Genomic DNA, 15,044 nt, shown 5'->3' on the forward strand with positions numbered 1-15,044 from the left:
CTAATTCCTATGAACACTAATGGAAGTGATCAGGAAATGATGGTTCAAATAAGGTGTTACATACTTTCCAACTGGTTTCCTACTTTTCCCATACCTATAGTATTCAAACGTTAACCCTTAGCAAAATATGAAGATATTGGGGGCAATAACAAAAGCACGATGTAAATTTTTATTAATTGAAGAGTTCCAAAAAGCTGTATAACTATTTGTAACAATTTCAGAACTAAAGAATTGACTTACTTATAGAATTCACTTACTCTATAGGTGCACTTTGTAGTTCTACAGTTACAGACTGTAGTCCATCTGTTTCTCTGATACTTTGTGAGCCCCTTTTACCCTGTTCTTCAGTGGTCAGGACCCCCATGGATCCTCACAGAGCAGGTACTATTTGGGTGGTGGATCATTCTCAGCACTGCAGTAACACTGACATGGTGGTGGTATGTTATTGTGTGTTGTGCTGGTACGAGTGGATCAGACACAGCAGTGCTGCTGGAGTTTTTAAACACTGTGTCCACTCACTGTCCACTCTATTAGACACTCCTACCTTGTCAGTCCACCTTGTAGATGTAAAATCATAGACAATAGGTCATCTGCTGCTGCACAGTTTGTGTTGGTCATCCTCTAATCCTTCATCAGTACAGTCTACAACTGTAGAACTACAAAGTGCAACCATACAGTAAGTGAAGCTGACATCACATTAAACTCTATGGATTAAGAATGGGATGTCTCTGAAGTTCATATATGTGAGAAGGCAGACAAGCGAATACCTTTGGCAATATAGTGTGTGTGTGTATATATATATATATATATATATATATATATATATATATATATATGTATTTTTTTTCCTACACAGTGTTTTTAAGAGAAGTCCACGCTTTTTTCATCATGACAAAGCAAACAACATTCTGCATGGGTTACAACAGCATAGCTGCATAATCAGAGAGTGTGGGTGTTAGACTGGCCTCTCTGCAGTCCAGACCTGCCTCTCGCTGAAAATGTAAACCAAACACGGTCTGAAAAGAACAAAAAATGCCAGTATACTTAATGGATTAGCATGTACTGAGTAAAATCCAAAGTCATGATGCAAACCCAACTCACAAACAACCCTTACTACACCTATGGCAATAAAAAGGTTTACCCAAAAGTGTCTATTTAGATTTATCCCAGTCTAGTTTATCTATGGTCCAGTAAGCTACAGAGTCTTCTTCAGTCTGCTTTGCTGGGTTGCTGGTGAGGTTGTAACCCCGAGGGAGCATATGCTGACCCTATTTGTTTGGAGTCTATCTAAACCTGTATGTAGGCATGTAGGGATTACATTTGGGTTTATTTGGGTCGGAGCTCTGCCGTGATTGCACTGGCAGTGGACTGATTCATCAGCAGAAATAAACGCTCTAGATTCTGCTTCCAATACTCATTTTTGCAGGGATCTGAATACCACTCATTAAAACATACCTCAAAATAAAAAAGTTGTTATATAACCTTATTATATAACATTATGAGGACACTCTTTACATTTTAAAAAGATTCTTCACATTTGCCTTTTTAATTCACAAAAAACCATGAAAGAACCCTGAAAAGATTGTTTAGGAAACCAAAAGCAGTTCTTCCGTGGAATCACACCTAAGATCCCATTTTACAGCCTTTCTTTTTAGGAATCCACACCCAAGCTCCAACGTACGGCATGACTAAAGAGCAGGACAAGGTGGATATGTCTTAAGCAACACTCTCATTTTCATAAAATACCAGATTTCATCACACTTGACGGAAGAAAAATACATTATGAGGTAGCTGCCTCCTTTCTTAAGAAAGACAATAGTTTTAGTTCTTTCACTACAAACAAATGACGTGATGCCTATTCAGCAGTTGCAACAGGGACATTAATCATCATACCGCATAAGCAAGTCATAACAGTTCAACAACTAGCAGCTGATTCTCTAACATTGCACCTACTTTATTAGGCTTGAGTAATATGGTTTGTGTAAATATTCGCCTCTTGATAATCATGACCTCATGTTTCAATGCTTAAAGAAGAAGAAACACTGCCTTTGATTTGAACCAAGTGTTACAGTTTAATACACCATATGTCACATTGAGAGATGGCACCGATTGAATACCAAGTATCAGTATTGGGCCGATATCAGCAGAAAACTCTGGATAGGATATGAGAGGGAAAAGTAGAATGAATTGGATCCAAAACTCTGCCCTGATATAGCACACACACAGTGTGATATGATGATGTCACTCATATATTTCCTTCTGTGGGGTAGTAGAGTGCTTGAGTAGTTTAATTATGATGCTATAGCTACTTATTACTAACTACTACTAACAAATTTTATGTTTTAGAAAAGAATATCAAATCGATATCAGACAAAAATAAAGATTTCAATAGTATCAGAAGAAGTGGTATTGTGACAATACTCCCAATATTTCTGTTTAGTGCTGCACATGGTTGTACTGTGGTGATATAGTTGTGATACTTTGTATGAATTTGTGCATTTGAACACACCTGGTGTGACGGTGAGCTGAGCGGTACAGTTGACAGAGCCGTACTGGTTTGTAGCAGTGCAGCAGAACAGGCCTCCATCTTCAGGGAAAGCTTCTGCTATGACCAGTGTGCAGATCTCCTCTGGAGGGACAATCAGAAAGGCCATTTTGCACAGAGATAAATCTGACAACGTTTATCATTTCCTGCAGCTTGCATGAGCGCTGATCCGTATTTAACTGTTCGGTTCATGTAATGACCTCGTTTTATGTTATAGGCCTACGTAATTAAACATAGTACAGCTTGCCTACACCATCGGCTGCATTTCTCCTGACATTCTCTTTGCTTAGTATGCACGTAAAGTAAAGTATGATGTATTTTTATATTTTGTTCCAAACTTACAAATGCCTTATTTGAATATCTGGTAAAGTAAATTGATCATAAAATAATATATTTATAGTCCATCCTAACAATTCAGCAATGCTGTGATTAACACTGTAATTACATTCAAAAATGAATTACAAATGAATAGCTGTTGGAACAAAACCTTTAACTCAATGTTTGTCTTTTTTCTTTTACATCATTTGAAATGCTAGATGGCACTTACACTGAGTCAATATTTCATGACAAAAGGACCAAGAGAAATGCTGCAAAATGAATTTGATTAAGATCTTGTTACAATAATATACACTGAAAATAATTTCATTATCAATTTTTTTTTCCCTTCTCCTATAATGAGTCAGGCATTAATAAGCTCCACCATTCTAGCCTCTATTACTCAGTGTCGTAATTCGTACCATTATTGGTTGTCACAAAAACAGAGAGTATTAATTCAAATGAGACCAAGATCATAAGTGTAGCCCAAAGCATGTGAGAACAGCACCCCTTTAACTTTAAGTATGCCATTTCAGTTTAAAATGAGGTGACATCTAACAGTTTAAATGAACATCTTGGTTAATTTTAAAGACAGAAAACTGTGAATTAGAGGTCGAGTATCTAATATCTTGTGTCTCAGAACTAATTTTCAGTGTTGTGGGTGGGAAACCAGACCCCTTCAGGTGGGAATGGGCTGAAATATGCATGAAGAGAAATCCTGAATACTGAGAGAAATACTGAATAGCCTAAATAAAGTAGAAGGTTCTCTAAATCATATGTACAAACAATATAAAATGATAACAGTAAAACAGTTCAAATGAAAGAAGTCATTCTAAAGAGTTGCAAAGCGACATGCAAATTCTTGTAGCTTACAGAGACAGCAGAGCCTTCAGGTCGACTGCCCAGCAAAACACCAAAAATAACCGCTCAGTGGTTTAATTCCTGCTTTGTGTTTGAATAAATGGAGTTTGGTGAAATTACTTCACAGTGAGCCTAATGACCATTTAATCAGCATTTCAGCAGTTAGCTCAGCAGAGGATAATGTATTTGTGAATAGACTATGTCAAACTTTGGATGTCAGTTCATGCTGACTGGGCCTGTGCGGGCGGAAATTTCATATTGTTTATACACACGATTGCGGGCGGGAGCGGAACAAATGATTCAGATTGCCTGCGGGTGCGGGACTGAAAAAGACCGTCCTGCACAGACCGCTACTGTGAATTCAATTCAATACCTACATTTTGCCCCGAAATTCTTGTTGTGACACTGCAGAACAGAGTTGTTTGCGACTTGAGACTGGCTAGAATTTAGCCTGGTAAAGACTAAAAATTTGTTTGCGGACTGATAAAAACTGATGCACTAAAGTGTGTATACAGGGTAGTGCAGACAGCCAATCAGAGTGTAGCTCACAAAATTCCAACAGTTGTGGCCATCTTAGCATATAAAATTAGACCACTCCCGACCTGGCAAAAAGGGTTGTCATGAGGGAGCAATGCCCTTCCAGAAGATGCCCTCCCAGAAGATTCGCAGGAATTACATGGATTTTCTCGCTGAGCGTGCCATTTACACCAATCAAACATTAGTTGCATGTAATAATTCAGCATGTTGTCTAATTCTTTTTACGTGTGTTTGATGTACGTAGGTCTAGCTTCAATACGAGACAAATATAGAGCTAAGTGGAATAAGTTTGCGCTAATTATAAGCAGGTTAGCTTGTCCATCTTGACAGCTGTTCACTGAGTGGAGATAGTTGTGCCCCTTCAGTAACTGCTTTTGCGCCCCAATTCCCCCCTTCTGCTTGATCCTGCCGCCGGGCCTGGACAGTCCACGTACCTCTGTGGGCGGAGTGTCTGAGTCTGAGATTACAGAAGCGATAACTGGAGCCGGATGTGCTTTGACAGCAGGTAACAGTGAGAGGCAGAACCTTTAATGGATTTATTAGGTATGAAAGGCACCTACAGACGGGTGTGGCAGAGCCAGACGGGTGAATGACAGAAACAAGTGATTCACAAGCTAAGAACAAGCTAATGCCTGTGACAGGAGGAGGGCTTTTAGACACGGCAGTCAGCAAGCGACACACACAGACAGACACTCACACATGCACGGGTCAAATGACGTGTGACTCAGGAGATGTCTCTACACACAAACTGTGACAGCCTAGAATTTTTCATTTGTTACTGTGCTGAGGGATCCCCGACCATGGAGTCAAAACAGTGATGACTCAGGGTTTAAACTCAGTGTTGAACAAATTATTCCAACATATTTATATGATATTTTTCTCCTTTTTTCTTTTATTTTTATTTTTTCTTACATGTGCTATTTAAAGGGCCAAAATACAAACTACCTCATTATTGTCATATATGTTTTCACTGCAGCTGTAAAATGTTTGGAGGGCCTGCAGTTAAATTATGTGTCATATTTTATGTTCTATAATGTTTTTTTTTTTTTATATGACGGCGGCTGTCTGTTTTATCTCAGCATAGCCATCTTTGAGGACAGGCATGAGTTGTTTTCACAGCAGAGGCTTCTCACCCCTCCTCTCTCACTCCTCGCTGCTCACTAGCAACTCAACACAGAGTCACAACATTTTACATACAGAGAGCCAGCAGTGTCCTAGACAATCTGATAAGAATTACTGGGCAAAATGTTTTACTTGGTAATATTAATTAAAAATATCAGACTCAATTCCCATTCTGCTGGTGAAATGGCCACCAGGGAGCCTGAGAAAGAGGCTAAGTTTATTTTTTTATTCATTATTTGAAAATGCCCGCTGTCCTTTCCTTTGAGATTAATTTCACATTAACTAATAAAAATAGTCTTGTTATATTGACACACATTACTTTTAGGAACATTCCGTTAGTTTTTTAGAGATGACAATGTCTTGTGACAGTGACAACACACTTCTACAGAGTACAGATTTTAGCTGATTTTGGGTCCAAAATGATGTCATTCAACCATAAGAATAAAAACTTTAGCAACATCTCATCTCTAAGTAACTGTAAATTAAAAATGAGCACTGTAATATCCATCCATCCATTTTCTAAGCCGCTTCTCCATCAGGGTCGCGGGGGGATGCTGGAGCCTATCCCAGCAGTCTTCGGGTGGAAGGCAGGATACACCCTGGACAGGCCGCCAGTCCATCACAGGGCAGACAGACAGAAACAGACAGTCACTCACACCTAGGGGTAATTCAGCATGTCCAATTGGCCTGACTGCATGTCTTTGGACTGTGGGAGGAAACCGGAGAACCCGGAGGAAACCCACGCAGACACGGGGAGAACATGCAAACTCCACACAGAGAGGACCTTGGCCGCCCGGCCGGGGAATCGAACCCAGGCCCTCCTCACTGTGAGGCGACAGCGCTACCCACCACGCCACCGTGCCGCCCGCACTGTAATATATTCTTAAAAATATTTATGCACTTTTTAGCTTGTTATCTAGTAGTCTGGCCATACTACCTGCAGTTACCTGTGTTTGAACGCCTGAGGAGTGGAAACACATCGCAACAACATTCGAATAAGTTTCAGAGCAGTAAAATAGTCCCAGGTGAATAACAAAATCTGCTCTATATCATGTCTTTCCATGTGATGGAAATAATAGCACCACTGTATTATTTAGGAGTATAACTATATAAGAATCACTAAAATCAATTTAGCTGTTTTGTCCTAAACCCCATGAAAGTCTGTGGGAAGCAATTTTTAGCACCGCATCACATCCTTAGACATGCACATTTTACAAAAATACCTAAACTAGTTTAAGAAACCGTGACCCTGACGGAGAAGCGGCTTAGAAAATGGATGGATGGATAGTTTAAGAAAAAAATAGCTTTTTCCAGCTTTTTCCCTAACCTTGCGTTTGAACTCTGAGTCATAAACTAGATCCTTTCTGATGACATCACTGTTGTCTGTATTACATCATACAGGTATAATACACATGTTGCAGTGCAGAGAGCAGGTGTGTTAACAGCCGTACTGAAAGTGCGTCAGTGAATGAGTTGATAAATGTGTGTAGCACGTGTTTGTGATGTAAAGTATTGTAGCATGTCACAGCAGGAAGGGCACTCACCAGGTTCTGCTGCAGATCTCGGCTCTGAGAAAGAGAGAGAGATAGAGAGAGAGAGAGAGAGAGAGAGAGAGAGAGAGAGAGAGATAATGAGTGTTGATACCTTGAGGCCTTGTCTGTTTACACTCTCAGAAATAAAGATGTGAAACTGTCAGTGGGGCACTTCCCCTCTTGTCACTGGGGTGGTACCCTCAGAAGTACATCTCAGTACCTTTAGTCAGGGAACATAACTGAACCATAATCCACTGAAATGATATTTTCTAAGCTGTACTGACTCCACACACCCCGTCTCGCCTCCAGGCTTATGATAAGGTATAAATATATACTTTTCACCTCGGTTCACAACTGGACCTTAAAACCACTATTGAACCTTTGAGGGAATGTGTACACAGTTTGTACCTTGATGAACAAAAATGTACCTGCGCAGAACCTTTATTTCTAACAGTGAATTATACTTGAACACATCTCCATTATTTGCTAACATGATTTTTCTGGTTGATTCCACATTGGCCCTTATGGACCACATCATGTCCTACAAAGTCTTTAAAAGTTTATCACTGAAGCGGTTTGGCAGCTCATTAGTCTTCTCTGTAGCTGAATGGACTTGTTTGGGAACATGAAAAGCCTTTTGGTTTACGGTACTCGTTGTCAATACCACCAGAGGTCACACCCACAGGCAGGTATGTTCGCACAAACTGAGAGAACACAGACAGGGTCAAACACGGTCCAGAATAAAGCCACATGTGTGGTGTGAGCCAATCAAAAATAGGATCATCAATATGTAGACATGTTATCACATGCAGACACTGTGGCAATGAATTAGAGCAAATATAAGATTACAATGCATTTTTTCGAAAGTGCTGTGATCATCATGAGAACGTGAGTTTGATCCCTCACGATGTCACAGCCATCCATGGTCCCAAAGGGCCCTTCCGCTCTACCCTACTCATCACTCAGTCTTATGCTAGCTAATAATGGTGTCTGTTAGCTGATATAATAGAATCAGCAGCTAGCATTCTTCTCCAAGCGTGCTGAACTGTCTACTGATGTTGCCTCAGTGCCGATTTGGTAAAATGTGCTGGATGGCTTCATAGGACCCGGCGGAAACACATGCAAACCTTCCCTCCCAGCGAAAACCAAATCACCATAGATCATTTACCAGTTTAATAATTACAGAAAGAAACGTTTGAATCCATTTCAACTGTTAAAGCAATAGTTTGGCAAAAACATTTTTTACCCATGCTCGATGTCCAAAGTTTTGCACTGGGCTCTGGCTACAAGGCTAATGTCATTTTAACATTTTAACAGGGACAATGAATAACACAGTGTAATGAAGTAGAAGGTCGTATTCACGTACTTTTCTGCAGGATGCGAAAGTCAGGGGAGTCCTGGATTTCCTGACCCTGCCGGAACCACTGGACTTGCACCGGGGGGCTACCTTTCACCCTGCACTCCAGAACCACCACCTGACCTTCAGATGCCTGTGCATCCTGCAACAACTACAGAGAGAGAGAGGGGAGAGAGGGGAGGGGTTGTGGGGTCAATAGGGCAGGAAAACAGGGAAAGATGACAGAGAAAGACACAGTGGAGGACAGACATGTGAACAAAACAAGGCTCGGATGGAAAGCAGTGATGACAGAATGTAAGGCCAAAGTCTTTCCATTTGTTTTCAGCACCTCTCTCTCTCTCTCTCTCTCTCTCTCTCTCTCTCTCTCTCTCTCTCACCCACACACACACAGGCAAAGTGGTATCAGTCTATGTTATCTCCAACACTGCACCAGCCATCTTAATGAAAAAGCTCATCTCATCACTTATCACTAAATCACTCTCTCCTTTTTCATACTTGCATGTTACTGCGGGCTCTATGGCAGTGATCCATCTCCTAGTTTTATAATGGGCCCAACCTCAACCTCGTCCCTCTGTGATGTATAAAGCATTTTTTAATCATTAATTGTTATTTTTCTTTAAAGGGAAAGTCCACTAGCTACAAAAAAATCTATAATTTAATCATAAACAAACAACATTACTCAGAATGGTTTGCTGTAAAATGGTTCACCGTAGAGAATCAGATTTCTTTACAGTGATGGTGATGGTAACTAGAGGTTACAACGTCTGCAACACAAATATACTCAGTTTATTTACTATCCAAAATGACCAGTAAACCCACATGTGTCTTGGGAACTTTTTTGTGTAATAACATTAGGCAGCTTTTAGAAGTGTAATGCAATGCTTCAGACGTTTGGTTCCTGTCACCACCACTGTGACAACTCTGATTTGGTAAGTTTCTCTAAAACAGAGCATTTCAGAACCACTCTGAAAGACTTGTATGAATCTTGACCATTTGAATATGCCTATATTTTGAAAGAAACGGCAGAATCCACAGTACACCACTAGCATTTGCCATTCAAATTTAGACATAACTGTTGAACAAAGCATTACAATTGATCGACATTGCAAGTTTATAAGCCCACATTATATCTTAATCTGAAACAGTTAAACATTCAGCATTTCCATTATGCCTAGATTAAAGGGCCCATATCCTACTTTTCTCTTTATATTTTTTTCTCCCAGAAATCTACTTAGGATGTTTATGGTTTGTGTGGTTTTATTTACCAAAACCAGCCATAACTCAGTTTTACATGCCCATGTAAATCCCTCTTTTTCCTTTAGAACTAAACAGGCTGTTTTTGTTTGTTGTGCTCTCATTTGGCTAATTAAAATCCCATCATGGGACAGAGAAGTTTTTCTAAACGTTTTTTCACTTTAACAAAGGGAAAAAAGATTTAGTGGCTGAGCAAGAGGAGGCCGAGTTTTGGGCTGGTCATTTGAAGGTCTGCTAAGAACACGGCATCATCTGACCAGACATACACCCACACTGTGTGTTTCTGGCAGGAGAGGGTAGAGATCAAGTAATCACACCCTGCTTAATCTGCCAGTGTTTTAAGATGTCCGAGAGAGAGAGGGAGAGAGGGTGTGTGTGTGTGTGTTTGTCTGTGTGTGTTTGTTTTTATATTTTTAAGACAAAAGTATCTTGACTTTTTAAGAAAAGTTGCAGTACTGTGTAAAAGTCTGAGACAACTCTTCATTTATTTGATTTACATAAGTATTAAATATAAGCCATAACTTCAGAAAAAACAAATAAAAAATAAATATTTAATAGAAAATTACTTATAAGTCTCAACAACCACATATCATATCACATATTTCAGTATTTAGTGCATCCACTCTTTGTGTTTATTACAGTTTCTGCTGTTTTAACGAGAATTAATCTTTCAAAAATATCTTCAGGGACATTTTTTTAACACTTCAAAAGTTCAGTCTTAGAAGTTGGTTGCATTTTCTTCTTTTCACAATCCAAGAAATCCCGGTTCATTGTTCTGAGAACACTATCTTCTTCTTTGTTTGATTTGCAAATGTTCAATGTTTTTGTCTTTTTCCATGTTTTTTTTTTTTTTTTTTTGAGCTTGATTTTATCTCATCTCTCAAACATGAAAGCTGTAAGTACTGTTTATCTGATAAGGACAGTTTTGATGGGCTATCAGGTCTTGCACAGTTGTTGAGTCTCATTTTCTCTGCATCTTTTAATTGTTTTGAAACCTTTACCTTCTGCTTTCTTATGCGAATGGATTATCTTACAAGTAACTCAGAAGTACCTCCTGAAACAAACAACTTGTACCTAATGGCCATTTTGACCGGATATTAAATAAATGAAGAGACTGATTTTGGCACAGGACTATACAATTACATTTATGCTATTTGGCAGACATTCTTATCCAAAACGACTTACAATTGGATCATTTTACACAGGCAGGCAATGGTAGGGTTAGGGGTCTAGCCCAAGGACTCTTATGGGTATAGTGTAGGGTGCTTACCCAGGTGGTGACTGAACCCCAGTCTACAGCTTAGAAGGCAGAGGTGTTACCTACTACACTATACCAGCCTATCTTTTGGCTACTGAAGTTAACATTAGGCTAGGACCTATGTGCATTCTTACCTACATGCATAAAGCATAATACATATGAGTCATATGTACTATCACATCCCAACAGTGGACAAAACCTGTGTGTGTGTGTGTGTGTGTGCGCATAAATTACCTTGGTGAAGATAGGGGGCGCTGTTAGAAGTCCATCACCGGCATATTGTGAGGACACTGGACTCTGAACCTAGCAGAAAGAGAGAGAGTGTCTATTCAATGGTTTTAATACAAAAGTCAGCCTTGCCAAAAAGTGTGTCATGTTTCTTTATGTAGGACCCAACATCTGCTGTTGTGGTTCTTGATGAGCCTTCCAGACCCCTGTGCTTTAACTGTACATGTGTGTGTTTATGTTTCTTACTCTCTGTGGAGGAGCAGACAGGGGCTGAAGCAGTGTAGAGCGGTGGGATGGTTTCTCTGGGCTTTTGGGTGATGAAGAGCAAATGGTCAGGGAAACTGAGGCTGTTTTCTTCTGAACCCTGAAGAAACATCCCAACAGCATTCAAAACACTCTGCACAAACTCTACTACATAGACAAGTAAACTAATCAACACATACAGTATATCCACTTGTGGCATATAACTGCACCAGTGCATCATGATGCATTAAACTACACCATTTAAATCTAAATCTGTAAGTATTTTTGGCAATAAAACAAGATATAACATTAGAATTAATATAAATGTAAATACATAAATACAGCAGAAATATTATTTGAAGTGTCAAGTAATCTTAGAAGAAAACAGGTTTAGTTCCTTACTTCCTTATGTACTCTGATGATTGCCACTAATGGAACAAAAAACATTCATTTTTAATAATTGAAAAATATAAAAATGAATAGCTGAATTGAAATCACCAGCTACTCCTTTGATACAAAATGTCATGATGAATAGACCAAAAATTGCACAAAAATGACTTAAATAAATGTTTTTACCATAAGATGTTAAAGTTCTTTTCTGTATAATCATCCTTCTTTTATACCAAGTCCACCTTGAGTCCTTGTTGCTATTGTTTCGTCTCATCTGACCACAGAACCAGATCCAGTCAAAGTTTCAGTAGAGTCTAACAAATTACCCAAAATGGTTTTGGAGACTTTATGAAATTTCTACCATCTAACGCAAATCTCTAACTGTGTTTTGGAGAAATTTCTAACTCTGTAAGCCCTAATAGTGGATGTGGGCGATTTCAGGTGTGTAGTCATTTAGCTGTTTGTTGTAGATTTGGCATATCTTTAACAAACACTGGTCAGTTGGAGTCATGGCAAAAATAAAATAAACACACAGCTGGCCCAGGGATCCTTTTCCATTTTTTAATAATGCTCTGTTAGATATTGAGTTTGACACCCCTGATCTAATCTTTCTCATTTTAGTGACTTAAAGACGTTGGCCTTTGTGTCACCTCATATTTATACCCCAGTGAAACTATTAAATACTCTCCATTTCCTAGCTATTTGTAGGAGCAATTTATAGTCAATTTCCATAGCCTCTGTGTGTATGTGTGGGCATGTCCTTATGTAATAGTCTGTTTTCCCAATATATTATTCTATCATATATTAGGCCTACATATAATATATCAAAGTAATAGAACTAATCTTCTTGTTTCTACTTTACGAAGGTTGGATACATACAAATCCTGGTTCTTCTTGGAACACCTGATTTTTCGTTCTGATTCTGAGGCTTGGTGAAAAGTGTACTCCAGCACCACCATGGATATAACTAAAGATAACCCAGCATGCACAGCTCAGTTCAGTTCCTGCAGCTACGATCATTTAAACTTCGGCTACAGGCATCTCTCTTCTTTGTGCTGAACAAAAAATAGTCTTTGTATGGGTAGGGCTGTTATGCTTCACTTATTGCAAAGGCAACAAAATTCATACTTTAGTGTGGTCAACAAAGTTTTGAAGACAGAGACGGCGGAATACTTGAGGTCAGTCGTGGCCTATTAATGCTTAACAGCCGGCTTTCAACCCACACAGAGGCTACATGACTCGTTACATGTGCCCCAGTTTAAGAACCTATTTGGCTCTGAGGATTTGCTATTGTTGGACAGTGGCTAGTGAGAGTGGCTGTCCGGATGAGCGCACATGTGGTCAACTGTGTCGGTTTTAGATGAGGAGTTTCTGAGCACTGTTATAAGACATCACATCTTACCCACAGGCTGAACTGTAATTTGGTAGTCAATTTAACAGGTTCCAATGTACTGTTTAGAGCTAATGGCCCTGAGAACATGACACTGAGAACACTTACCCCACTTATCTGACAGTCACCTCATAGATCCCTTTCTCTACCACTATACACCCTTTACTGCTGCTGCACTCAGCACTTTAACTTTAGACTCATACTATGCACATTGTAAGGTTTAAAGGTATGACTGTGATGGTGTCTGAGTGAGTGATGGTAGGAATGTATGTTTTACTTTATTTTATTTAGTTATATTTTATCTTATTCTCTACATGTGAATGTCTGTCTGATGCTGTGCACTGTGAGCTCCTGTAACCAAAACCAAATTCCTTGTATGCGTAGCATACCTGGCCAATAAAGCTTGATTCTGATGTGGTATCAGTCATGTACAGAAATAGGCAGCAATGTTGATTTATAGAAATGAACAAAAGTATGAAGAAAATTCAGCTTTCAACATGGTTTAACCCACGATACTGAACTTAGTGAGTTAACACCAGACTTGCTATTTAGTTAACCTAGCCATGTACCTAGGAGTAGACGTACACTATATTGCCAAAAATATTCAGTCACCCATCCAAATGATTGAATTCAGGTGTTCCAATCACTTCCATGGCCACAGGTGTATAAAACCAAACACCTAGGCCTACAGACTGCTTCTACAAACATTAGTGACAGAATGGGTTGCTCTCAGAAACTCAGTGAATTCCGTTGTGGTACCGTGATAGAATGACATTTGTCAATTGCTACAGACCTCCAAACTTCATAATGGCCTTCAGATTAGCTCAAGAACAGTGTAGAGAGCTTCATGGAATGGGTTTCCATGGCCGAGGAGATCAATCCAAGCCTTACATTATCAAGCGCAATGCAAAGTGTCGAATGCAGTGGTGTAAAGCGTCGCCACTGGACTCTAGAGCAGTGGAGATGTGTTCTCTGGAGTGAACAATCACGCTTCTCCATCTGGCAATCCAATGGACACGTCTGGGTTTGGCGGTTGCCAGGAGAACGGTACTTGTCTGATTGCATTGTGCCAAGTGTGAAGTTTGGTGTAGGGGGATTATGGTGTGGGGCTGTTTTTCAGGAGTTAGGCTCGGCCCTTTAGTTTCAGTGAAAGGAACTCTTAATGCTTCAGCACCAAGAGATTTTGGACAATTTCACGCTCCCAACTTTGTGCGAACAGTTTGAGGATGGACCCTTCATGTTCCAACATGTCTGTGCACCAGTGCACAAAGCAAGGTCCATAAAGACCTGGATTGAGTCCTGAACTCAACCACGATAGATCACCTTTGGGATAAATTAGAGTGGAGACTGCGAGCCAGGTCTTCTCGTCCAACATCAGTGTCTGACCTCACAAATGTGCTTCTGGAAGAACGGTCAAAAATTCCCATAAACACATTCCTAAACCTTGTGGAAGGTAAAGTCTGCCTTTTCAAAATGTGACAGACTGAATACAGACACTCAATTCCTGTATATTAGTTATGTATAGTATACTATATTCCTCTACACCCGAAGCACACAAATGTACACAACGAACAATGATAAATCCTTCACTGCTCTGCTTGTGCACAACCAGGTAAATTTACATAAAGATTCATCCCCACAGCTTTATGTGGTAAACAATGTCACTTTAATAATCTCCAGTAGCATATGAAGCATAAGCAAAAGTGAACTGAAGTTCTGACATGTAAAAACTTTTTATTTAATTTATAAGAGTATGAACATTTATTTATTCGTTTTCTTGTAGGAATTCAATTTGAACACACAAAAATATTTTTATTCAATTACAGCGTGCATATAACATTATTTAAACATGTTTTTTTCCATTCAAATTATGTGATATTTAAAAAAAATGATTATTTATAAGCTTTGAATGGCTGAAAATATTGCATTTATTCAACAAAAGTATTGTTTTACTTTTTCTTTGTTTCAGTTAACATATTTATTTATGACTGCTTGTTAACATATTAAGATTT

General features: G+C 39.3%; 1 protein-coding gene across 4 annotated transcripts in view; it reads right to left on the reverse strand.

Annotated features, from left to right (window-relative positions):
* palld (palladin, cytoskeletal associated protein) overlaps nucleotides 1-15,044 on the reverse strand; it is a 175,748-nt gene that overhangs the window by 72,008 nt on the left and 88,696 nt on the right. For all 4 annotated transcript variants that reach the window (XM_017687836.2, XM_017687827.2, XM_017687824.2 and 1 more), the window contains 5 exons: nucleotides 11,256-11,373; nucleotides 11,016-11,084; nucleotides 8,279-8,420; nucleotides 6,925-6,948; nucleotides 2,510-2,629 (listed from right to left, as the gene is read on the reverse strand). In XM_017687836.2, the coding sequence (XP_017543325.2) occupies nucleotides 2,510-2,629; nucleotides 6,925-6,948; nucleotides 8,279-8,420; nucleotides 11,016-11,084; nucleotides 11,256-11,373 (473 nt within the window). The remainder of the gene's footprint in view (nucleotides 1-2,509; nucleotides 2,630-6,924; nucleotides 6,949-8,278; nucleotides 8,421-11,015; nucleotides 11,085-11,255; nucleotides 11,374-15,044) is intronic.

This window comes from Pygocentrus nattereri, chromosome 4 (assembly GCF_015220715.1).
Source record: "Pygocentrus nattereri isolate fPygNat1 chromosome 4, fPygNat1.pri, whole genome shotgun sequence".
In the NCBI taxonomy this organism is placed as follows: Eukaryota; Metazoa; Chordata; class Actinopteri; order Characiformes; family Serrasalmidae; genus Pygocentrus; species Pygocentrus nattereri.